Source organism: Lissotriton helveticus, chromosome 2_1 (genome assembly GCF_964261635.1).
Source record: "Lissotriton helveticus chromosome 2_1, aLisHel1.1, whole genome shotgun sequence".
In the NCBI taxonomy this organism is placed as follows: domain Eukaryota; kingdom Metazoa; phylum Chordata; class Amphibia; order Caudata; family Salamandridae; genus Lissotriton; species Lissotriton helveticus.
In genome coordinates, this window is record NC_136059.1 from 2,078,287,648 (window position 1) to 2,078,313,613 (window position 25,966).

General features: G+C 47.1%; 1 protein-coding gene across 3 annotated transcripts in view; it reads right to left on the reverse strand.

Moving 5' to 3' along the window:
- Positions 1-25,966, reverse strand: part of NEK1 (NIMA related kinase 1) — a 1,042,157-nt gene that overhangs the window by 234,532 nt on the left and 781,659 nt on the right. For all 3 annotated transcript variants that reach the window (XM_078677052.1, XM_078677050.1, XM_078677051.1), the window contains one exon: positions 17,860-17,974. In XM_078677052.1, coding sequence (XP_078533178.1) covers positions 17,860-17,974 — 115 coding nt within the window. The remainder of the gene's footprint in view (positions 1-17,859; positions 17,975-25,966) is intronic.

The following is a 25,966-nucleotide window of genomic DNA, read 5'->3' on the forward strand; positions in this document are numbered from 1 at the left end:
CGTTGGGTGTTTGACTAACTATAGCACTGGGGGGATGGGTGGGGTGTGTGTCATTCCGCTGTTGAGATGGGCAGGGAGGGTTATATTGGGGAATGGAATTGGGGGGTGTGGTGCATCTTGGTGTGTGCGAAGTGGGTGACCGCCGTTTGGTGATGTGATCTAGGAAGGTAGGGAACAGGTGGTCGAGTCGGTCGAGATTCCTATCTGTGGCTTGGAATAAAATGATCCCGTTGTTGTAGATGGTGATGGTGGCTCTGCCAGGGAAAACTTGGGATGGCGTGATAGAGCGTCATGCTGTGAGCGGATTTACTGGTGGTGGAGCTAGTGAGAATGGAGAGGAGCGCTTTCCTCCACTGTGCTCTACGCAGAGTGTGGAAGATGATATCGGTGCTCGTGGCTCCATTGATCTGTGAGAAGTAGGTGTCCACACACGGTGTTTCAGGGTGAGCCTTCAGGAAGTTGTGTTTGTAGCGTTTGGCATTTTTCTTGGAGAGCCCTGGTGGGTAGTTGATTTTGTAAGTGTGTTCGCCTGTGCGTTCCATGGTGGAGGAGGCGTAGGCAGAGGAGAGGGGGGGGGGGTGTACGTGGGTGAGTTTGTGAGGTTGAGTGGGGGTGTACGTGGGTGAGTTTGTGACCTCCACCGGGACCTCCAGTGGCGCGGGGCCGACTGCTGGAGCTCGAGACGCTTACGGGACCGCTCCTGCCTAGCCTTCGAGGTCAAGGCGCGGCAGTCATGGCACGACTTGTCATCGTGGTCGGCCCGAGACAGTAAAGGTACCGATGGTAGGGGTCGGTCACCGACATCAAGCGGTGACAATCGTCGCTGGGTTTGAACACGGGCAACCCTACCGGGACCGCGAGTCGAGGAATCGACTCGAGAAGGATCCAAAAGAGATCAAAAAGTTAGTCAAAAATTGACTAAGAGTGCTGCTCTTCCCGGATCTGTGCTTACTGGCGCGGAAAAGACGTCAGCGCGCGAGGGCGGGGTCTAAGTACTCCGACGACGTCATTCCGGCGATCACAACGCCGACTGCGGACGCGGAGCCGCAGACGACGCCTACCGAAGAGCAGGGGTACTGCTACGCAAAACTTTCCGGATCCAGTCTGACGCCTGGGAATATTCTAAGGTAAGGAATCTAACACTAACCTGTTCTTTCAGATACATAAAATTCCCTACTCAATTTGGGTGCAGAAAATACCAAACAAAATAAAAATAACTTGTGTGACAGTTTTAAAAACTGCACTACAAAGCATTCCCGGGCACTGTTTCTGGAGCATAAAAATGGGGTATAAGGTTTAGGCATGGTAGCACCATTAATACGGTGGAGTGTTGCTATATCTGTTGAAGACATAGAATCCATTACAAACGTCTTTTGGGATTAGCTCAAATCAAGTTCGTCAGAGAAACGTGCTATTAGCCAATGTGTTCTTTAGAATGATGTGTTATTTAATTTATACTTGGTATCAGTAAATAATCCTCAAACGTCAAATTTCATGTTCATGACTCTTAACTAACTCCATCATTTACTTTTTGGATCAATATTCAATAGGTATATTTTGATTAACCAAACAGTAATTTCTAATTCTGTATTCAGTTTTTATACCAGTTAAATGTAACTTAAGATTTGAGTAGGGAACACATTTACAATTAGCCTAAAGAGTAACTTTCAAGAGGCATCAAAATATTAAACATTGTAATATAATATCTTTTTATTCTCCCTATACCCATTCCGTTTGCTTTGCCAACATCTGTTCAAGAACAGGAATAAATCTGTTCACTATTAAGAGTCTGGGGTAATTAACATATATCAACATCAGTGACTGGGGGGCGGAGCTTGCCCGTCACCAAGATGGCAGCATAGTAACAAGGTTCCGATCAATCTAGACAATAATTAATCACAATCCTGCATAAATTGCAACGCTCTGCCATCGCAGACGCTGGCTGCGCCCAGAGGCAGATATTGACCCCCGACTGTCAAAAGAACGAAGCTAGGTGACGAAGGCAAGCACGTTTTATGTGCCATCCGTCTGTGGGCCTGAGCAACGGACTCAGCCTACTGTGGTATAGAACAGCTACGTACCTTGGGCCAAGGTCACCACATTGGCACGAGACACGGGAGCTATTGCCTGGATAGATCACCCAGAACCCTTGAAGTGGACAGCGGGCTGGTGCTGGGCCGATGCTCTGAATTTGCATGACCGTCCTCCGATCCGAGCTGTGGACTGAAGAAGGTTTGGGCCTGTCCCCTTCTACTTGAAGCGACGCATGTGGTGCGAAGCCGCTCCTCGCCAGGCCGCGATGATCGTGTAAGACGAAGGACTGATCGCGCAGCTGAGACGAGAGTAGAGACGACCGACCCCCAGCTTGCAGAGACGGACTTGGTGCACAGTGGAAATCATGTTTACGGCCAGGTGATGAGCTACCTATTATTGGTTGGTAGTAGTGCCTGTGTGGGGGCCCCTATAGGAGAGTAGGGTCTGCTATCCTATGGTCACCCCATTTTTTGCTTTTTGCTTCACTGGTTTTCGACTTAATGTGGCTGTGGGCCTGGTAATCAGACCCACAGCCCTGCTGTTCTCTCTCTAAATTTACACCATGTACTTTAGGTACATCACCAATTGGGATTTGGGTCACTCTTATGAGTCCCTGTACAGTGTACTATAGGTACCCAGGGCATAGGTGCACCCAAGGCCTACCTTTAGCAGCATATCTTTTGCCACCCCTGGCTGGCCATCCAAACTGACACAACTGGCTGATCACTCAGCTGGGGCAAGGTCGTGTAATCACCCCTTGCTTAGATATAGTATACCTATGTCTAACCTTAAATCTGGACACATATACACCTATAAGCCACTCCTAAGGCAGGCCTTAACAATCCTGAAGGCAGAGTGCTTGGTTTTATGTGAGATGGTGCTCTAGCATGAGCTGAGCCTGTCTGCAGCTTTCGGAACCATGTCCTTATAGCTGTTCCAGGATATTGCCATACCATATACTCTTAAGTGCATTATAATCCTCGCGGTTATTGCTAACTTTGGTTTGGTTTATCAAAACATGTCGTGTAAGGTGTCATACGCTTTGGAATACTACCCCCTCGCCAGTTCTGGCGACGGGGGTAGCATTCCACCCTTCTAGAGGGAGAAGACATGTTACTTCCATTATTCCCGGTTAAAGTTAACCAGAGCCTCAGCATCACAAAATGGATGCTGCTGCCACAGACACAAGTCTGACCTCCTGCTGCTGGGAGCCCTTCCAGCGAGGGAGGCTTGGACAATAGGTTTCCTGTCACAGGGAGGTGCTAGCACCACCTCAGACAGGAGATAGTGGATTGGGGCAGGGAGGGCTGAATGAAATGAGACACTGCCTGGGGCACACATGGTGTCCCATGCATAGTTCAGTTCAAACCGGTGCTGGGGCACTCCAGCCCCAGCTCTGGCACGAAACTGGACAAAGGGAAAGGGGTGTAACCACCCCCTTCCTGGGTCCCACCCATAGGAGGGACCCATCAGGTAATCCAGCCCCTTGATTTGGAATAAAGGTAGGAGCTGTGTCCTTAGACTTTAGATAATCCTGACTGAAACTCTGATACGTAACTCTGGGCCCTTCGACATCCGACTCGACGTAGAAGACTGAAGAATCTCCCTTGTGGTTAAGGAGAGACCACCCTGTGCAAACAGGCACCATCAAGCGCTCAACGGTTTGCTTTATCGTTGCTCCCGCCGGAGCTCGAACGACAGAGTCTGACAAGACCCGGACTTCCAGACATCCAACAGCCCGATCCACAGCCAAGGCAAAGCTGAGACCCGTGGAGGCGACGAGAGACGTGGGACCGGCCATCTTGGAAAGCCAGCGAAGTGCTTTCTGTGCAGCGCCTGAGGCACCCTCGAAGCTGTGCATTGGGGATTGAGAAGCCCCACCCCCAAGCATCCTTTGCACCGAAGATCACCTCTCCACACTCACCGAGTGCTGCGTGGGGCCCTTTTGCATTTTCCTGCTCGGCGCGTCTGTCCGGTCACTTGCCCGTTGGCTAGTGGCCTCTGTGATGACGAACCTTTGAATTTTCAACGCTGGTCTGGTTGCTCCAGACTGGCCCTTGCTCCCCTGAAAAGGAGCAGCCCATCAGACCTTGCTGGTCTGATCCAGAAGCCATCTTCGATTCCTGCGTGGGTTGCATTTGCTAAGGCATGTTGATTCCGAATCGAGAACCAACACCGCCATCAGCGAGAACCTTCGTGGGACAGTCCGTGCCCAGCTCCTGGTCGTCATCGACACCTCCTGGTCCACGTGGCAGCGGAGACAAGCTTCACGACATCACCTGATTGCAACCCGACATCGCCTGGTTCCTTCCCGGTTCCTTCCTGGTCACTGGCTAGTGACCCAGACTCTGTCCCCTCTGCTTTCAGGTACTCTACATCTTCGATTCACCCTTGGATCCAACCGGACTCTTCTCTCCTGGTCGCCTGCAGCATCTTTTCTCCAAGGCTCCATAGAACTCCACGACAAAACCCGACGCACTTTGACACCTATGCACCCGCTTCCTGTGGGTGAGGTAATGCGAGTACTCCGGTGCTCCTGTGTAGGTTTACTCTCCTAGTATCCTAGTTTCAAGTGGTTTAGTTCTAGTCCAGTCGGAAGACTCCTAACTCTTTAACTTTACGCACCCATTGACTTCTATTGGTGCACACGTGTGCATTTAGACACTGCACCCGCATCCTGTGGGCCTCCTGCTCCCTAACTACTGTTAATCCAGTGTAGCCCCAGCGATTCCAAAGGCCCTAGGCCTTACCATTGTTTATGACGTGGTACTTATACCACTATTTTAGTATATGGTTTAACGGGCCACCAGGGCCTATCCATATTGTGCAACTTATTGTATGTTATATTAAGTTCCTTGTTATACGCTTGTGCTTCTGTGCTCATAAAGAGTACAGGGGGTTGTTTAGAAATAAATACATATATATTTTGAATATATAACCTGTGTGGTGTCCTTTCATTTGGTATTAAAAGGTTTGCATATGGTAAAACAGCTGGCTTCACATGCCCTCTTGAGTTTAGCCTAAGACTGCTTTTGTCCATGCTACCACTAGGATAGCTGGTCTATAAGGTTGACTTTACAAACATCACCATAAGGGTTGTTTGGACTGGTGCAAGGTGCTCACTAGAATAGTGATCATCATATACCAGGCCAACTTCTCACAGCCCCCAGAAGGGGCTGTGGAGACATGCAAAGCTGAGAGAGGCAGCTGGGGCCACACTCATAAGGAGCTATTCTGAATGCCCTGGGTGAACACCATATTCGGAGGCTGCTCCTGCACTGGGAAGCTGTACGGTGTGTGACATTCAAGTCCTGGAAGAACACTGGGCAGAGACCCCTGTCGGCTCCTGCAAGGCGCCCTCTGTCTATACACCATTAGGGCTACCCCCTAAGATAGGGCAGTGTCACCTCTATCAACGCTAAGGAGACCAACGGGAGTTAGGTCAAAAACATTGTAGATCTGCAATTACCCAAACGAATATCCAACCACTGCCAGGCTTATCTGCGCTGAAGCGGAAGAGCCTCCGGCGATGGTGCTCATCTGTTGTGTCTCTGATGCCTAATCTGGGTGCCCCCTGAATGGGCGTACTTTCCACAATTTACTGATGATGAATCCAGTTGGGCAGGATTGACGGGGGGCCCGGATACAGGCTGACGGAGGGGGCACCCTGGTGGCTCTGGCTCCTTTTGATTCTAACGCAACCTGGTGGGCAGCGTAGGTTCCCGGGACCCAACACTGTGAGCTCATCAACTGCACGGGGACCACCCGATAAAATCAATCATTATGGGCAAAGCAGACAAAGTACAGACCAAATTGTAATTTGGAGCCCGCAAGACCGCTAGGCAACGAGAGGCGGAAGTGCAATTGGCGGATTTGAAATTGGAAACTGAGGAGCCCACGGTACATCCAGACCTGGTGCAAATACTCTCAGCTATGCAGAAAAGCTGAACTAAAATTAAAGGCAAGATCGACGCATTAACGTTCCAAATGGACCGGATGACGGAGCGCCTTGGCAAACATACTGAAAGATTTGACACAGTGGAACAAAGGGTTTCGAATGTGGAAGATACAGATTTGGCTGAAACAGTGAGTACTAAGAAAGCAGACAAACTTATTCACACGCTGCAGCTTAAAACAGAAGATTTAGAATCTCGATCCAGGAGAAACAACATCCGCATCGTAGGAGTGGCGGAGTCCACTAATATAGAAAACAAGGAGAAATTCATCAAACACCTTCTCTGCACTGTACTGGGTAGGGACACTTTCTCTGCAATATTTGTAGTGGAACGTGCACACTGATCCTTGGCACCACACCCGGTCCCCGGGGCTAATCCAAGGCCAATAATTGCACGCCTACTGAATTACAGGGGTCAAGATGTTGCACTGCGTAAAGAGCGCAAGTTAAAATCCAGACAATATGAAGGTTCAGAAATCTCAATATACCCAGACTTCACGCAACAAGTCCAGGATGCCCGTCCAACGACAGCTGCGAGATCTCCAGCTGGAGTACAACATGTGGTACACCGCCAAGTTGCATGTCCTTGCAGATGGGACAAAACTCACTACTTCATAGACCCAAAACAAGTAATGCATTTAATCAGGCAGAGGGGAAAAGCCTGAGTGCAACGGAACTTCCCACGACACAGAGCCTCTGCTGAAGCTGTACTCCAAGACAACAAGCAACAGTGATGCACAAAACATGCACAGTGAGCAGACTTCCTGTGAGGACCAAGATCCAGCCATGGGCCACTCAGACACATAGACTGCAGCTAAAGAACAGACTGTGGTATGAAATATTTGTTGCTACCTACAAGAAGGCCTCAAGAATCAGCGCCAGATGCATGGTAAGACTGTTTCCATTCAACATCTAGGTTTATGGCTAGGCTAGGAGAGGGCGTAATGGAGATGCGCCCCCCACAACCCTGAACATTGACACTTGTGCACTAAAAGTCCCACCCAAAGGGGCAAGCCACCACTTAAGATCTGGTTTGGGGGCCCTCTAGATGATGGGACATGTGGGCATAGCTAGAGTTGTAAATGTTGATGCCAATATTTGGTAATGGCTGGGGAGGAGCCTGAGACTGGGCGACACCCCTAAGTGTTTACCGCAAAATACTAAGTTGGGACTGTTATTAGTCCTCCTATGGACTTGCAGGAAAGGGAGGGGGGGGACAAAGTTCAGCCAAGCAGGAGATTTTTGCTAATGGCATGGGAGGGATGTATTTAGGGGATTTATTCCGTTTAATGTTAAACAACATAAAACCATTATCGGACAGATTGTGACTACCACTAGTGAAGAAGTTACTTGGCTTCGGTAACACTGGATCTGTAAGAGACATATGTTAGTTATAGATTCCTTACTTTAAGAACTAACCCCAAGCGTCAGACTGGATCTGAAAAAAAAATTCTTAGCAGTACCCCTGCGCGTTAGTAGGTGATGCCGTTCGACTCCGCGTCCGTCGCTGGCGATGTGGTCACCGGAATGACGCAGCGGTGTCTACTTAGACGCCGCCCCTGCACGCTGACCTCAGTTCTGACACTACCTTCCACGCCAGAAGCGCAGAGCCATGCAAGAGACTGACCACTGGTGAACATAACCAGGGCCCTGGAAGGGAGACCCTATCCCTAGAATACAGTTTGCAGAACAGGGAGGATAGGAGAGGCAGTAAAGAATCTATAACCAACATATGTCTCTTACAGATACATTGTTACCGATGGTAAGTAACTTGTTCATCTGAAATAGACTGTTTGTTATAGATTCCTTACCCTAAAATAGATACCCCAGCAATACCAATCCCGGAAAATCCTGGATAACAGAACGGTCAAAACATCTGACTATCTGGACTTGGCTGTCTAGGCAATAATGTTTGGTTAAGGTGTGCAGGCACAAAAGGCACACAAGATGGGGGTCCGTAACCGACATCAGGCGGGTACTGACCTCGCACAGCTTAAACCCAGTCCGTCGATGGGACATCCCTCGTACACCAGGAGTCGAAAGATTAAAAAAAGAATTCAACAAAAGTCGAGAAAAAACGTAGTAAAAAAATGACTAAACGAGTGGGGCTCTCCAGATCTGCACAAGCATGGCGCGGAAAAAGAAAGAAATGACGTCAGCACACAGGGGCGGCCTCTAAGTAGACACCGCGACGTCATTCCGGCGACCACGATGCCAACTACGGACGTGGAGTCGACCAACTCCACCTACCGATGTGCAGGGGTACTGCTAAGAAAAAATTCTCTGGACCCAGTCTAGAGCCTGGGGGTAATTCGACGGTAAGGAATCTATGACTCTTTCAGATGTTAAGAGACATCGCACAGTACAATATAGGACATGACATAGAGAGCCAACAGACCTACATGCAGATACGTTTCCTTACATGGAATATTAGGGAACTCAACAATCAACAAAGTCCGCAAAGTAGTTGCATACTTCAAGAGACACTCAGTGCAGGTCACGTTCCTACAGGAGACGCATTTAGCAAACAACAGTAGTACATTATCGGGGGTGTGGCCAGGATGGTGACCGCTACGAGCGCTCGGTGAGGAGCTCCGTCTTGGCCCAGGCCAAAAATCCTGAAAAACATAGTGCTGGGACCTCAAGTGGGCCCCGTCACTGCTGTCTACACCTGGTGATGAGTCCTCCAGCTGCCGCAGCAGTTCTGGGCTCGGGCCGTGCCTGGTGAGCCTGATACTAAATGGGACATATAGGGCAAGGGGGCCAGCTTTGCCGGAGAAGCCGAAGGGAGACGTTACACTGCGGCGTGTGAACAATCGAGTGCGCTACTTGAGAAGAACCTTGAGCCGCGCTGATGATCAGACCTGAGAGGCAGGACCGGGAGCTGATGCCAAAGCGGTTCAGACTGGAGGAGCCTGCTTAAGACATTGCTTCAGGAGTCGGGCCCCTACTGCTCATCAAGTGTGCTGAGCCCCTGGATCAGTCCCCAGGTGGTGCCCAGAGACAGTAAAAAAAAAAAAAAAGAAAACCAAAGACAAAAAATAAAACCGAACCAGACGCCGACCAGGGCGCTTGGAATACAAGCGCTTGCCACTGCCTGAAGTGAGGCGGGGAGACGCAGCAATATGGCGCCTATATAGCTGAGGAAACTGTCAGGCATACAGCGCCAGTGGTTGAGCCTGGGAGGAGGAGCGGCGGCTGCTGTTGGGCCACGGCTATGGTAGACTGGATCAACTGGTGGTGGCATTTTAAGCGACAAGACAGCAGCAACAGGATGTGATACATAGCACGATACAACCCTAGTGCAGCATGGCAGCATGAAAGGTGTAGTGCCTGTGCAGCGTAGAGTCGTCATCGGGGAGCTGCGACCCCGATACCCAGTGCACAGCACACCTGTGACGCATGTGGGTGTGGGAGAAGACCTGCGCCGGGAAAACAGGAAAGAGCACTGGTCTAGGCGCTGGGCGGCTGATGCCCCTGAGGCCCAAAGGGCAGGCGGCGGCGGGGCCACTGGAAGGGGTTGGTGAGGGGGCTCGCCAACTGGAGAAGACCAAAGCATACAGACGATAAAAGGAAAGTCCCGGCCCAAGGCAATAGTGAACACTCAGGGACTGACTGGAGCGCGAGGGAGCGCACTGGGGGCAGGATCTGCACAGGATAGAGGATCCTAAGAGGCCTGAAAAGGGGGCACCACTGATCACTAGTGGGCCTCGAGAAGCAGTACTTTCATATTCACTGCTGGCGGCAGTGTGCAGCACGGCCATAGCTGAGAGCCCTGGCGAGGGCCACCCAGGTGTGGCCGGGAAGTGAGTGTTGCTGACACACACCAGCACTGGTTACCAATGGAAGGTCACAGATGGGCAAACCTAAACCCAAACAGGGCAGCGGACCACCAGAAACGGGAGAATTCTCCCAGGGAAGTGTTCCCACGGGCATGAAAGAAGTAGATGAGCTTGGAGAATCCTTACATACACATCTTAACAAAATCTTGGCTGCCATAGCGGACACGAAAGCCATATAGTGACAGGGTCAATAGAGCTGGGACTCCTGCAACCAGAGCACCACAAATTGGCCGACAGAATGAAAAATGTAGAACTTGCCCTGGAAGAAGTGCAACCGGAAAAAAGGAAGGCAGCCCACCAACTGGAAAACTAAAAGATAGGGTGGCAACATTAGAAAAGCGAGCTGAAGATGCAGAGGGGCGCGACCGCTGCAACAACATTAGAGTGGTGGGGATCCCGGAAGGCACGGAAGGGACAGATATGGTGGCATCCCTAGATAAATGGCTTCAAGAGATGGTGCCCACGGGGGCACTTTCTAAGTCCTTTGCACTTGAAAGGACACACAGGGTCCCATTTGCGGCTGTTAGCGTCAGGGCGGCCCCACCGGCCAGTGGTAGCACAACTGTTATATTATGAAGACCTAGATGCTATAATCCAACACTCACGATTCCATGGTCCATATATAATAGACAACAGTAAAGTGTTGGTGTTTCCCGATTTCACAGCGAAGGTACAGGCACAATTTTAAATTAAAAATGGCACTGAGAGCTGAAGGAATACAGTACTCGTTGCAGTTCACTAGAGGGGAAAGCATACGTTAATGACTCTCCAGCGGAGGGTTGGCTCTGGTTGGAGAGCTACAGGCCGGACTCCCTGCCCACAGAACCATGTAACAGCCTGAAGGTGGCACCCAAGCCCCAACAGAGGAGGCTACGGAGAGCAACCAAGCGACTCAATTTGTGTAAACCTACTATCTCACAGAGCAGGAGTGACAGGAGGCCCTCAAGGCAGTGGCGGAGGTAGTGTCAACAACTCCAGAGGATGGCAGAAACCTCTGACCGTGGAATTGGCCAATCGGACATGGAAGACTCAGTGAAGCACGTTTCCCAGTAGTTACTCCTGATTCACTGGATGAACTGATATGAACTGGACTCAAGGGGCTATCTGAATCAGGTGATAAAGATGGGGAGTCAGAGTTGAGGGGGGGATAGAGCTCAAAGTGCCAGAGAAGTCATGAGTGCAATGGCGAGATTGCTGCGAGTGAGATGAGTGAGCGATATGATGTAACTGGGGCAAAAACAAAAATTATGGGGTTTAATTGTGGACAAGGGTGGGACTGCAGCAGACTTACAACGAAGCCCGGGCAGGGACAGGAGAGTAACATATTATTTTGACCACAATGTGGTTAGACGCCTTCTATTTCTATATTCTTTTAAGTATGTTACAAGTTTTGGCGGCCAGCTGTTGCGAAGCTGCTCTAGGGAAAGGGAGTTTTTGGGTTGTTGAGCTTAATTCGTATACAGTGGTGCTTGTGCAGTCACAACATGGGGTGGGGTTGGGGTAAGGAATGGTTCTAAAATATTCCTGAACTGAACATGCAAGACTCACATCCTAAAATTAATTTTACATCCTGGAATGTAAGAGGAATGGGATCACCTGCTAAACGCCATAAGATACACAGTTATCTCATTAGAAGGGGTGTGCAAATAGCCATGTTGCAGGAGACTCATTTGACTGCGGAAAAGGGAACTATATTACGGAAGTGGCGAGGCAAGATACACGCTACCACCTTCTCTGCCTTCTCCAGGGGAGCAGTAATATGGATACGAGCGGGGGTACCGTTTGAACTGCTACATGCACGAATAGATAGAGGGTAGATATGTATTGGTGCAGGGTAGGCTGTTGGGACGGGAGATCACTTTAGGAAGCATATACGTGCTTAACCATGACCAAATTAGCTTCTTCTAAATACTGTCCAGACCGCTGTCTGCTTTGGGCCCAACTGACCTATTCCTACGGGGAGACTTTAACTGCGTAGTGAATATCACACTGGACAGATCCACTCTTCCACTATGTGGCACGTTGGTCTCTAAACTAGAAGCAGATTTGGCGACTGACTGAAACAGTGCAAATTAACAGATGTCTGGAGGGTACAACATGACTTACAGAGAGATTATTCCTACTATTAGCATTGCGCTGACGAAAATGATTATGCTCCCCAGACTTTTATAATTTTTTGTGAGTTTACCGGTGATAATCACACCCTCATGGTTCAACTGACTTAACAGAATGGCACGGGAGCTGATATGGGGTGGGGGGCGTTGTTGAGTGTTGCTGGCCACATTGCAGAAAATTCCATAGGAGGGATGACTCAGGCCCCAGATTTCAAGTTATACTATTTGGCAGCCCAATTGCAGTGGCTAGCCCAGTGGCTGGAGGGTCAGAGCCTGGAGCTTCTATATGCAAAGAACTTGGTCTTTACCCAGAAACACCTGGCGGCTGGGCTGGTACATCTCTTGAGGGTGGTTCAAGACCCGGGGATACTCTTATGAGTAGCACTGTATAGCTGGAAGAGATGTTGTAGGCGCACAGTGGAAGTCCCGCCATATGCACCGTGTCTGCTCCTAATAGGGTTTCCAGGGAGGAAACCACCTACCCCATGGCATTTTAAGCGACAAGACAGCAGCAACAGGATGTGATACACAGCACGATACAACCCTAGTGTAGCATGGCAGCATGAAAGGTGTAGTGCCTGTGCAGCGTAGAGTCGTCATCGGGGAGCTGCGACCCTGATACACCTGTGACGCATGTGGGTGTGGGAGAAGACCTGTGCCGGGAAACCACCTGCTCCATTTAGAGTACTCAAATGGCTGGTTGGAAGCAGGTTGGTGAAACATTGGTGGGAGACTGTTATCAGGATGGTATCTTGATCCCATTAGATGACTTCCTGAACCGGTATGGTTTGGATGGTGGCTAGTTTCTCACTTACCATGCAGTGGTTAAAACATTTAAAGAATTATGGCGCTGCGCCCGGTTGGAAACACAACCACTCAAGATCCTAAAACTGTTGGTAACACTGGGGTCTGCTAGACACCCAGTGAAATGGCAATACAGGGCAGTGCCCGGTATGGTGAAAACACTTATGAAACAATTAAGAACCAAGTGGAACACAGCAGTGAGGAGGGACTTGCGGGATAAGGAATGGTCTTGGGTATTGAATAGCCCAAAGCAAATCTCCAGGAATGCAAGGCATTGCAACTCATCCAATTTAACTATGTGCATGGGGTTTATTTTACACCCCACAGATTAAATGTTATGCACGGAAGGGAAACCTGAGTCTGCCCGAGATGTGAGAGCAAGATGTGGGATTCATACATATGACATGGGGGTGTGGGCTACTACAGGAGTATTGAGAGACGACACTGTCTCAATTTAACTCCACACTGGGCCGACAGCTTGCATGCACTGTGGAGGCATGCCTTCCGGGACTGTTTCCCAGGCTTAAGGCTAGGAAGGTGGGTTCGCGCTCCACGGACTTGGCCATGGTTTTGGCACGCAGACAGATAGCCAGATGCTAGAAAACTCCGAAGGGTCCTCCACTATTGCTATGGGAACAGACTGTAGATCACTGGGTCAGGATGGAAGAAAAAACCATATAAAGGGAGGAGAACATGCGGTTTTCCTACACATCCCATTGCTGAGCTATGGACAGAAATACTGAGAGCCTGGACAGGCAGGAAGGAGTACCTTGGAGAGGAAGGGAGTATTACAAAAGTGAGCACCGAAAGGGATAGTGATACCTCTATAGGCTCATAAATATTTGGAATGCGAGATTCCCACACCGAAGAACCCACCACCCAAAGAACCCATGGTAATAAATAGAATACGTCAGATAAGTATGAAACACCACTGGATAGTATTTAGTTACATGGTTCACCAGGAATTGGGATCGTTTTGTTGTTTAGGAAAACAAGATATGGCTTTGCTGGGTGTAGACAACCACAGCTCCTCCTAGCAGACGATGTCATAGCAAGTGGGGAATGACTGAATAAAAAGCAGTATAGCATATGCGTGGTATAGGAGTTCACAACCAGAGACAGAATTGTAAAATCCTGCAATGCTGCTACAGAAAGGTTGCTATAATTGAAATCCCGGAAGATGTATACTGTAATGTGATATAAATCGATTTAAGTTTATATGTATCTTATTACGAATAAGTCTAAGAAAAATGCTAATAAAAACAAATCTAAAAAAAAACAGTAGTACATTATCCTGGCAGCAGTTGCGTGGCCAGTACTGTGTTGCTGGATTCACATCCCATGCACGGGGAGTTCTGATATGGGTCGATTGTAGATCTAAAATCCAGCGACAGGGGGTGTTTTTAGACCCAGGGGCACATTTGTTATAGCACGGTGCAACACAGAGAGGTGGGAAGCAGTCCTGGTAGGGGTATACGGTCCAAATTTCCCTAATCCACAGTTCTATGAGGCGCTGGGGTCACGTCTAGCGCGTTGGAGCACACTGCCACAGATCTGGGGAGGGGACTTTAATTGTATACAAGACCCAACCTTGGATCGATCCAAAGGCCCTCTCCGACACCTAACTGCTGCGGACAGAGCAATTGGAGTTATGCTAGGTACACTAGACCTTGTAGATACTTTGAGGCAGTGGAACCCCAGGAGCATTGGATACACATATTACTCCGCAGCACACAATATACACACCAGGATCGACTAATGGTTAATATCAAGAGACTTAACAACATGAGTTAGGAGATGCGAACCGTTCCCACGTACCTATTTGGATAATTCGCAAATAGTGCTTTACCTTGAACTAAGAGGACAGACGGCTGCCTCGTTCACATGGAGATTTCCCCCATACTCATTAAAGAATCAGGTGGTTCGGATCGAACTAGCAGCTGCAATAGCTGACATTTTCTCACATCATGTTGGATCAGTAGAAAGCTTCACTACGGTCTGGGAGACATTGAAGGTTTACATTAGAGGCATAACAATGACTAAACATTCTGGAGTCCTTCGATCTCTCAGGGGAGACACAGATGACCAACAGATATTGGGCAAACTTAAAGCCAAGATCACTGACTCCCATGAGACCGCTGATAGTGAAGTGCTGCATATGGGGAAATATGCCACAGCACATGTCTATGGGGATAGGGAGAGGCCTGGGGCAACCTTAGCAACACTTAAGCGACGAACGCAGGACCTATGAGGCACTACCACATTGGCAGATGAACAAGGGAAGATGATGCAGATCAACCCGGGGGTAAAATCTGCAGTGATATTTCTAGATGCGGAGAAAGCCTCCGATTCGGTCGAGTGGGCCTTTATGTGCTCTGTGCTTCGCCGCTACAGGGTGGGCGATATATTCCTAGCACTAGTAGATGTATTATATAATAGCCCTGTAGCTAGAGTACGTGTTGGGAATACAGTATTTCCACAACTGCAGATAATGAGAGGTACCAGACAGGGATGCCCCTTCTCACCCTTACTATACGCCCTGACAGCAGAACCTCTGGCAAGTGCCATTCGAGAATACCAGTAATGCAGCCGGTTCCTCTTGAGTTTCCACTAAATTGGTCCAATGATTCGGTCAGATATTTTGCAATACAGATTCATACGGAACCTACAGTAGTAATTAGAGGTTACTATAGGAAAGCAATGTGCATACTAGAAAAAGACACTGAACATTGGATAAAGCTCACACTGTCCCATATAGCCATCATGAAAATGGTGATCCTAGCAAGATTTTTATTCTTATTTTAAAACATCCCAATCCTGTTGGCGAGAGTGTTCTTTACAACATTACGCTTTATTTTAATGAAACTGGCATGGGGTGGGAAACAATCGTGGGAAACAATCACAAACAAAATGGGAAACTCTCACTTTGCCATATGATATGGGAGGACTTGGTGCTCCGGACTTTGAATTATATTATGAAGCTGCGCAAAGCTCCTTAATGCACTACTAGATTCATGGACCTCCGGAACTACTGCATTGAGATGCCACCGCACCCGTTACTCTCCCCCAAACAATATTCTCTCCACCAGAAAAACGCTATGAGTGCTTCGACACCCTGAATTCCAAACCGTATGCCTGGTGGAACCTTCTAGAAAAACAGGCGGAGTCACTTTTATACTCCCCTCTTATATAGTAGACTGGTGTTCTTGGTTCAGGCTGAGGCAGGAACGATAAGTGGCGGCGGTCTTCTAGACACTGAAAGTCACAAAAATGGGGGAACTATTCAAGGAGGGCACAGTGAAGAGCTGGGAGATGATTGTAACTGATTTGGACGCCCCAACTAGCATGATGCATTTCCATTTCCATAGGCTCAGACTGGCGCTACAGACAATCCTAGGAGAGGACATGTTAGAGCCCCTAGACATGCTTGCATTATCCACCATTTTAAAAGAAAGTGAGCCCTTTAAACTTGACACTAAGCTTTAGTCTGCAGCGCAGGAAGCCCATAGACCACTCATGACCCAGGGTAGACAAAATGGCAAAGGGAGCTAGGCAGAAACATTGATGATGGGAGCTGAAAATACTGCTGTGAAATGACTAAGGGCATGTCACAAAATGGTCGTCACAGGCCAATACAATTCAAGTACATTAACAGGATCTACTAAACTCCTGAGAGACTACACAGATATGGGCACCTGAGTGCAGCAGCGTGCCATAGGTGCGCAGACCCAACAGCTAAATTCATACATGTTGCCTGGCATTGTCATGAGGTGTTTACCTTCAGGGAGGCTATTTGACGAGAGCTAGAACAGATAACGGGGTTAACCTTAGAGGCAGATCAGTTTATGGCCCTACTGTGATACACAAAGCTGTTGGGAAATCACATCATAAACTGATAGCAGTGGGGATATTATTGGCCAAGCAATGTGCGGCGATGAGATGGGCTAAAGGCCCAGTGCCCACAACTGAAATATGGCACAGTATGACCTACTGCCATATTCAGTCTGAGATATACAACGACTTACTTTCCCTACGTAGTCGACCCAAAAACATATGGGAGAGCTACCGTACATACTTACTGAGGAAGGAGACACTTAAGCCCATGGGAGCAAACACTCAAGAGACACAACATACAACGATGCCGGCACTAAGTCTGCAATCAACCCCTGAGTATGCGCAATCAGGCAGCTGTAGCAGGTTCAGCTCTCACCACATCGATTAGGATGCAGGGGGATATGGGACCAAGCTTGGTGTACTGTCCCAAGACTGTAAAAGTGGGTGCAACGCGATGTATATAGTACAATACACTGAACCAACAAAGCAATATCACTATGTCATACTGTAAAGAGATGTAAAAACAAGATGCAATAAGTGATGTTTAACAAAATTAATGTGCTTTGTCCAGTCAACTATCCTGCAGAAGTTGTTTTTTCACCAATAAAATAAAAATTTTAAAAAACAACAGTGGCTGGCAGCAATATGTTTAAAAATATTGTATCACCACGACTATCTGTGTCCACACCCTACTGCTGAATAAGATGTGCTCATTTAGCAGCTCGGTGTGAACCCTGAAGGTTCCCTCCTAAACTATTCCACTAAACTACTCTAATGATTTGCAATAAATGTTTTTGGTACGTAACTTGGTGCTATCTCTGACCAGACAGAATGCCAACATAATCCAATTATTTTGTCTTGGATACCTCACTTCCCAATCTAAGATACTGGATTTATTCTCATCCTACTTTTTGTAAGGAAACTGAATCTCAGGCTACAGACATTTCTTTCAATCAAACGCCTCCCACCCAAAAGATTCTCAAATTAAATGCACTTCAGTCTACGGAGCATACACTAATGGGTACTTAAAGTTGTAATGTTTCATTGGGGGGATTTCTAGTTTCCAGCATTTGCTTGCTTCCAGGTTTCATTGTTACATAAAGCCCTAGACATCTGATAAACAGACAGACAATATTTAGAAAATGCACATTAACCCAATCAGTAACATAAGAGTGCCTTTACATAAATAACAAAAAGAATCCTGGACATCAACTTAAACACCAATGCATAGCAGGCCAATCAAATATTCAATAATGTATGCATTTTAACTCTTTACCTTGCTGCCTTAAATTCTTTATCCCAGACTTTAACAACTGTAACTGGACATATACGGCTTTTATCCATTTTATTTTCTTCCAATAATTCAGTTTCTAAATCCTCTGGATCTTCCACTTAAAAAAGAAAAAGTTCTTTAAAGAGCAGAATTGGGGATCTGTAGACTGTCACTGCACCACCACATTAAGGCTTTCATGCTTGATTAGTGATTAAAAGAGGCTCTGGGAAAAGGGCCTGGGAAAAAATACAATGCAGACTCTCACCAACACAAGTTACACACATCTGAGGTCACAGCTCTAATTATGGAATTATGATTGAGGGAACTTTCAACCACTGCTATAGTGCGAGGTGGAGGGGTCTAGTTGCTACCTTGTAGAACGTTTTACTTACCTTCAATAACGCTCTTTCTGGTGGATACTCTACCTAATCACAGATTACTTACCTTTAGACTATCCCAACAGGGTAGAATGGGTCAGGAAGATTTAAAATGCATTGCTCCTGCGCTTGTAGGTAGCATCATATGTCCCAGCACCAACTTTGTTCCGTCCCGGAAGTGACGAACAGAGCAGCATATAAGTACTACCCCTGCGTGCTAATGTCAGTTTCTTTCTAGACTCTGTCTGCGTCCTCGAATAAAGGAGCGTAACAATAATCAATATTGCAGTGTGAAGATTCCTAGATTGGCACCTTTTTAGATCGGGAAGTAGACCATTCCACAGAATAGGGAGATGGTGGGCAGTAAGGAATCTGGTTAGGTAGAATATCCAACAGAAAGAGCATTACACATTCTTTTGATGGATACTTCCAATCGCAGCATCCTCAACCTTAGAATAGTTCCCAAAGGCTACATTTAAAAAATCCTGCAGGTTCAGCACTCCATGTGCCAGAACAGTTGGAGCAGTCTCGGCCCTCATTGAGTGGACCCAAAATCCAGCCTGAGTCTGCTTCTTAACCAGTGCATATCAGATCATACAGCAGAGAACTATCTACCCGGACAGAGTCATTTTCTGCACTGCGATGTCTCTATTTGCCCCAGAAAACCATACAAAGAGCAGATTGTCCACCCGATGGTCTTCAGCATGATCAATGTAAACTCTAAGCTCTTTTAGTTTTCAGCTGTTGGAGTCTCTTTCTAGGAGAGAACCGGAGCAAAGAAGTTTGAAAGAGTGATGGATTGTCTAACAAGAAAAGCTGTAACAACTTTAAGCAAAAAGGCTGCCTTGGTCTGCAGTACCACTGTCTCTGTAAAAAGGTAGTATAAGGTGGCAGCACCAAGAGTGCTAGAGTTAATTTACTCACGAGCCAAGGCCACCACCTCAAGAAACACTGTCTTCAAAGTCAGAAGATGTAAATGACAGCTGTGCCTGGGTTTGAATGGCATAAAAATGAGGAAATTAAGAATCCAGTTAACATCCCACGGTGGCATCACAAAGGGCATTGGAGTTAATAAATAGGTAAAAGGTTTCGAAAAATCTCATCACAAAAGATGATTAGAACAGGGGTGGTTGGTCTGATAAATGTAAAAAGGCCAAAAGGCTCGACATAGCCTATAACAGTGCCCAATGACAGTTCCTGTTGAACCAGAGATAAAACAAACAATAGGACATGTGACAGTTTGTCCTGCAATGGATCACTATGGCAGGAGCCTCACCAGGCTAAAAAGTTGTGCCAGAGCCCAGCATAGACAAACTTAGTAGAAGGCCGCCTGGCTGCCAGGCTAACACCCACAAATGTGAGAGGAAGACTTAACATAGTCAGCTGTTGCTACTCAATCTCCACACATGGAGATGCAGATTGTGCAGGTTTGGGTGCAGAACCCTGCAGTGCTGTGGCAACCGGAGGTTCTCCTGAAGCAGTAGGCTGATTGGAGGACAAATGGTCATGACCAAAAGTTTTCGATAGCACACTTACTTTGCACAATCCAGAGCCACTAGCATGACTTGCAACCTGCCACTCCTGATCTTTTTCACAACTCGTGGCAGGAAATGTGGTGGAAGAAAGGCATATAAGAGTCCTGTGGACCCCTCTATCAAATGAGTCTTTGAAACAGAGCTTTGTTGGAAAATCCAGGACACAAAGGCTTTAACATAAGAAGTTCTCTTCGGTGGTGAAAAGGTCTAGCCAGGGATCTCCCCATTGCTAAAAGATGCCCATGGCCACCTTAGAGTGTAACTAACATTCATGATCAACCAGGTACCGTCAGCTGAGCTTGTATGTCCTGGCATTCAAAGATCCCGCCAGGTAATTCACAACTAGGGACATGCCCAGATTCTCCAGCCAACTCCAGAAGTGAAATGCCAGATAGCACATGGCACAGGCCCATCTCAATTTTTGAAATACCACATGGCAGTGGTGTTGTCCATGAGAACCTGACCCAGGCCTCCAGCACCAGGCAAATGGCCTGCAACTCAAACAGTTTGATATGGAGGTGGTTCTCCACCGACCAGAACCTTCCTGATCTCCCCCTCTTCCAGATGACCGTTGGCTCTCGGTTGGGCAGGAAGAGGTGTCTGCTGCCGGTTCAATCTCCTCCGGTCTTTTCAAATCTCCTCCAAAGCCTTGATAGAATCCGATAGGTTCCCCTGGTGCTGGGCCAATTGAGACTTAAGGTTGCACTGCAGAGCCCGCTTATTCCACCTGGAATATGATTAGCAGGATACAGGAGGCCACAAAGCTACATTCTCACCAAAATCCTGGACTGAGACTGAAAGATCAGAATCGTAGTCCAAACATCCTGGACTCGCTATGGTGGATGGAAGGCCCAAAACTTCACAGTATTCAGGGTGGTTGGAAGTAAAGGGACCCTCCGCAAAGGAGTTAAGTGTGACTTCGGCATGTCGACAGTGCGTCCCAACAACGTCAGGTGGTTCGTAGTTGTCTAAAAATGGTCTTCAAATGATAGCGGCGAGCCAGCTAGCCAGTCATCGAAATTGGGGGAACTCTAGTATCATTGACCTTCAAAGGTGTACCACGACCAGCACCATTACTTTCTGGAACACCTGAGGGGCACTGGTGAGGCCGAAAGGAATCATAGCAAATTGATAATGCTCCTTGGACCATATTGAACACAGGCAGTGTGTGTGGGACTGCAGGATGGGTTCATGAAAGTGAGTACCATACAGGTCCAAAGCCACCATCCAGTTGCCTGGATCCAAGGCAGACAGAACCTTGGCCAGTGTGAACATCTTTGATTCATCTTCCCACAAGCAGGCATTCTGACGGGATGGAGGCCTCAGTCTTTGTTCGACATGAGAAAATAACAGAGGAGTAACAGACATTTCTGAGACAGACCTCTCTCTATGGCTCCTTTGGCAAAAACAGCCTGCACTTCTTGGACCAAGATGAACAAGTGCTCCTTTGAGAGATGTTCAGATGTGGGTGGGTGGTGTAGCGGGTCGAAAATGAAAGGCAGGGGAAAAACGCCTCGTTAGCCGACTTGGCGCATCCATCTGTTGGATGTACTATTTCGCCATTCCTGGAGGAAGTGTCTGATCCTGCCTCGCACAGCGTGGTTGTGTATTGTTAAAGGCAAACTAAAGCTGCTTGGAAGTAGGTGTCGAAGGGGCAGGACACTGGTAAGTTTGCTGCCACTTATCCCCTAGCAATGCTTGATCCCTGTCCCTAATCATGGAAGCGCTTGTTGTAATGGGGTGTAAGTATTGGTGCAGGCAGTATGCCAATCCTCTGAAGTAGTCTCAAAGGGGAAAAACTGGTGAGGGTACTGTCTAGCTGGGGTTAAAAAAACTAGGGAACGCATCCCGCCCGGTTTTCTTTATAGCATTCCAACTGCAAATCAAATGGCATATTCATTAAAGAGGCTTGCATGTCTCCAGAAAAGCATGTGGATTGCATCCAAGCTTGCTGCTGAAGCACCATCTTAGAACCAAGACCTATGCCAGAGCAGTAAGTAGTGTACAGCCCAGAGCTATTAATAATATACTGAACATCCTGGATGGTTTGTGTCAAATTGGTCCTTAATTCTTTGGGGACTACCAGCAAGATCTCACCAACCATGTCCCATAAAGCATAATTTTATCTGCCTGGTAAGCAGCTGGCATTGACTGACTGGAGGGCAAGGCTGGCTGAGCAAAACATCAGCTTCCCAAAGGTCTCAAGGTGTTGTTTCAACTCTGTCAGGAGAAGCCATGGGGAAGGAATTAGGTTCAACCAACTAGTGGAAGCTTGAACCGCCAAACACTCTATTGTAGGTTGTTGAGCCAAATAATCAAGGTCACCCGGCGCCAGACTGCGGCATCTCGCAACCTACCTGATTAGAAGAGGGCAGGAATGGGGCTTTGATCAGGTGCCCATAAGTGTGTCAGTTACGGCCTCATTAAATGGGAGTAAAGGCTTCGATGAAGTTTCTCTAGGCCATAAAAAGTCTGTTATAACCTTGGTTGTGACTTCCATGACGGGTGATCTGTGATAGACATGTGTTTGTAATAGGCCTGGGCGGTACATTTCGTTCCGCTCGCGGAATTTGGGTAATTTCACGTCAGCGGGAATGCCAAAAAATTCTGCGATTCGTGGAAATGTTTGCTTGTTCACGCTTTCAAAATGCATTTTCACAAGATATTTCCCCCCGAGCATGCAGACAACGTTCTCAAACAGGAAAAAAGCATCCCAAACGGGCCGAACAAGCAATTCCGCATGTTTGTGGAACTCTGCGTGCTCGCTGAGATTTTTTACCGTTTTGTGGTGCTTTGCGTAGCGCGACTACGCAAATTCCGCCCACCGCTAGTTTGTAACAGTTCCTACAATCGTTAAACCCTGTAGTTTTAGCAGAGGACATAACCCTTGCACACTGGAAAAGAGTTTGTTGAAAAAACTTGTGAATATATGAGGAAAATGTTGGGAACTTACATCAGAGGGAAGGGGTGGAGCTTATATTCAGTTATTCATATATATCTGTTCATCAGTTCCGGGGTAGAACAAAGTCACAGGGAACTGCAGGATGCCACTAAGTGCTCATAGGAGCAATGCTGTTAAATCTTCCGGATTCAGTCTGAAAGCAGTACTCTTACAAGTTTGCGTTTCCTGGAAAGCACCCTTTTTTCTTAGGCTCCGATTCCTGCTTATGAGTTAATAAATATGCTATAGAAGATAAAACAGATTATATGCATCGGCATGTATCAGAACGCCATATATTACGCAAATTTCAATGATATATAGTAAACAACTATTCAATGTAGCAATTTAGGAAAAAACATTCACAAGAAAAAAGAACCATATTTTAGGGAAAACATTGTCAGCAAAATACCTTAATGAAACAGATGACGTAGCACAGCTTATCCTACTGCTGAATCTGCTTTCCAAGCTGTGTCCAGACAGTAGTGCTTGGTAAACGTGTGGACATTCTTCCAAGTTGCCACTCTGCAAATACCCGGAAGAGATACTCCGGCAAACAATGCAACAGAAATCGCCATTTTTCTGGTTGAGTGTGCTCAAACCGTCGAGTGTAAAGGACTTCCAGCTTTCTTGTGTTGTAAAATAATGGATGAGGTTATCCATCTGGATATGCTAGTCCTTGATGAAGCCAAACCTTTTCAGGGACCAGCAAACGCTATTAATAACTAAAATTTTAAACACCTCATGACATCTAATGAGTGCAAAGACTTTTCTGCTGCAGACGATGCATTTTTAAAATATGTGGGAAGAACAATAGGTTCACTGAGGTGAAAATCTGAAGGGACTTTCAAAATGAATTTAGGGTTTGTTCGCAAGATCACCTTGTCTTTCTTGAATTGAAGAAAAGGCTGTGTGACGGAAAAGGCCTGCATTTCACTGACCCTTCTTGCTGACGTCAGAGCCAGAAGTAGGGCTACTTTCCAAGATACAAACTGCAGCTCAGCTTTGTGAATCGGTTCGAACTGTGGTTTCATAAGTTGTGCCAAGACTGTATTCAACTGCCATGGAACTGATGGATGTCTAATTGGAGGGAAAACTCTGAATAACCCTTTTAAGAACTCCTTTATCACTCTCTGTGACCAAAGAGATGGATTATTTGGTTTCCTGCGATAACCTTGAAATGACAGCCAGATGCACTTTGATTGATGCATGAGAAAGGCCTGCCTTGGCCAGATGCAATAGGTAACGGAGAACCTGTTCCGGAAAAGAATGCAAGGGGTGAAGAGATTGAGTCAAACACCATTGTCAAAACCTTTTCCACTTCGCTATATAGGTTTTATTTGTGGAAACTGCACAAGAGTGAGAAAGGATATCCGGGCATTCTTTAGTAATGTTCAAGGAGTGAAATTCGTGCTCATGAGGTTCCATGCCGACAAGTTCAAAGAGGCCAACTGAGGATGGAGAACTTGTCCCTTGTTCATGGAGATCAAACCCTGGATTAGAGGAAACTGCGCTCTGGGAGTTGCTGATAAGTAGAGAAGCTCTGAAAACCAGAATTGTCTCGGCCATGCCGGGGCTATCAGAATTAGGTGACACGGTTCCCATCTCATCTTTCTGAGCACCTTTGGGATCAGTGGGAATGGGGGAAATGCATATGCGAACATCCCTGTCCAACGGAGCTGAAGGGCATTCCCCCAAGATCCAGGCTGAGGGAATCTCCTTGCAAATTGTTTGCACTTTGTGTTGCTTCGATTGGCAAACAAGTCCTGAGCTGGAGTGCCCCACAAATGAAAAAGTTGAATGAGCTGATCCTGATTCAGTTCCCATTCGTGAGAAACACTTGCTGATCTGCTCAGCGAATCTGCTGTTATGTTGTATATTTCGGGAACATGTTGAACTTGCAGGGAGATATTGTGTACTAGAAGCCAATGCCAGATTTCTTGAGCTTGCATTGATAGGGGCCTTGATCTTGTTCCCTCCTGTTTTATTTAATAAAAGATCGATGTTGTACTGTCTGTTCTGACTAGAACTGTCAAATTGTGAATTCTGGGGAGAAAGGCTTGGAGACCCAAGAAAAACGCTTTTAGCTCCAATAAGTTGATGAGTTATTGAGACTCTTGTCGGCTCCTATGTCCTTGGATCTCAAGGTCTTAAAAATGCGCTCCCCATCCCTGCAATGATGCATCTGTTGTCATTATATAACTGGGAGTTTTTGGTTCGAAGATTAGCCCTTCTGATAAGTTCCGTCTTATTCCCCACGATGACAGCGCCTGCTTTATTTGAGGATTGATAAGGATCTGATCCTCGAAGGAACCTTGATGTTGCACCCACTGAAGGTCTAGAAGTTCTTGTAGAGGCCGCATGCGAAGTCGACAATTTGGAACTAAGGGGATGCAGGATGACATTATTCCCAACAAGGATTGAATATTCTTACTGAAGTGGACTTTCTTTTCTTTAGTTGCGAGGTAAGCTTTAGAATCTTTCGGATGCGTTCCTTTGACGGGTACGCTTTGGCTTCTCTGGTTTGTAAGGACGCTCCTAGAAATTGAAGAGACTGGGACAGAGTAAGATAGGATTTTTTCATGTTTATACGTAATCCCAGATACTGGAAGAGATTCATGCAACATTCCAAGGATTACAGAGTGTCTTTGTACAATGCGCCCTTTATCAACCAATTGTCCAGATATGGGTATATCTGATGACTCAGCTGCCTCTGATATGCTGCCCCCGGCGCCATGCAATTCGTGAACATTCTTGGCGCGGATCAAAGACCAAAGGGTAACACTCTGAATTGGTAGTGGCGCCCCGCCACCGCGAATCTGAGATACCGTCTGTGACGTACGTGGATTGGAATATGGAAGTATGCATCTAATAGATCTAAGGATGCCATATAGTCCCTTCTCCTCAACATCATCAGAATTTCTTGGAGAGATAGCATACAGAAGGATTGCTTTCTGATGAACTTGTTTAAGCCTCTGAGATCCATTACCTCTCTCTATTTGTTTGATTGCTTTTTCCTTATGAGGAAAAAATACGAGTAGAATCCTTTCCCTCGCTGTTGAATAGGGGCTTCTTCGATTGCTCCTTTTACTAAAATTTCCACCTTGAGGGCAAAAGATGTCGCTGTTTTCTGTGAATGGGAGCGATCTGGAGGTTTGTAGAGGAACTCTAGGTTGTGACCTTGACAAATTATGTCTAACACCCATCTGTCTGATGTTATAGACATCCATTAGTGGAGAAAGGAAAAAACGTAATGCGTC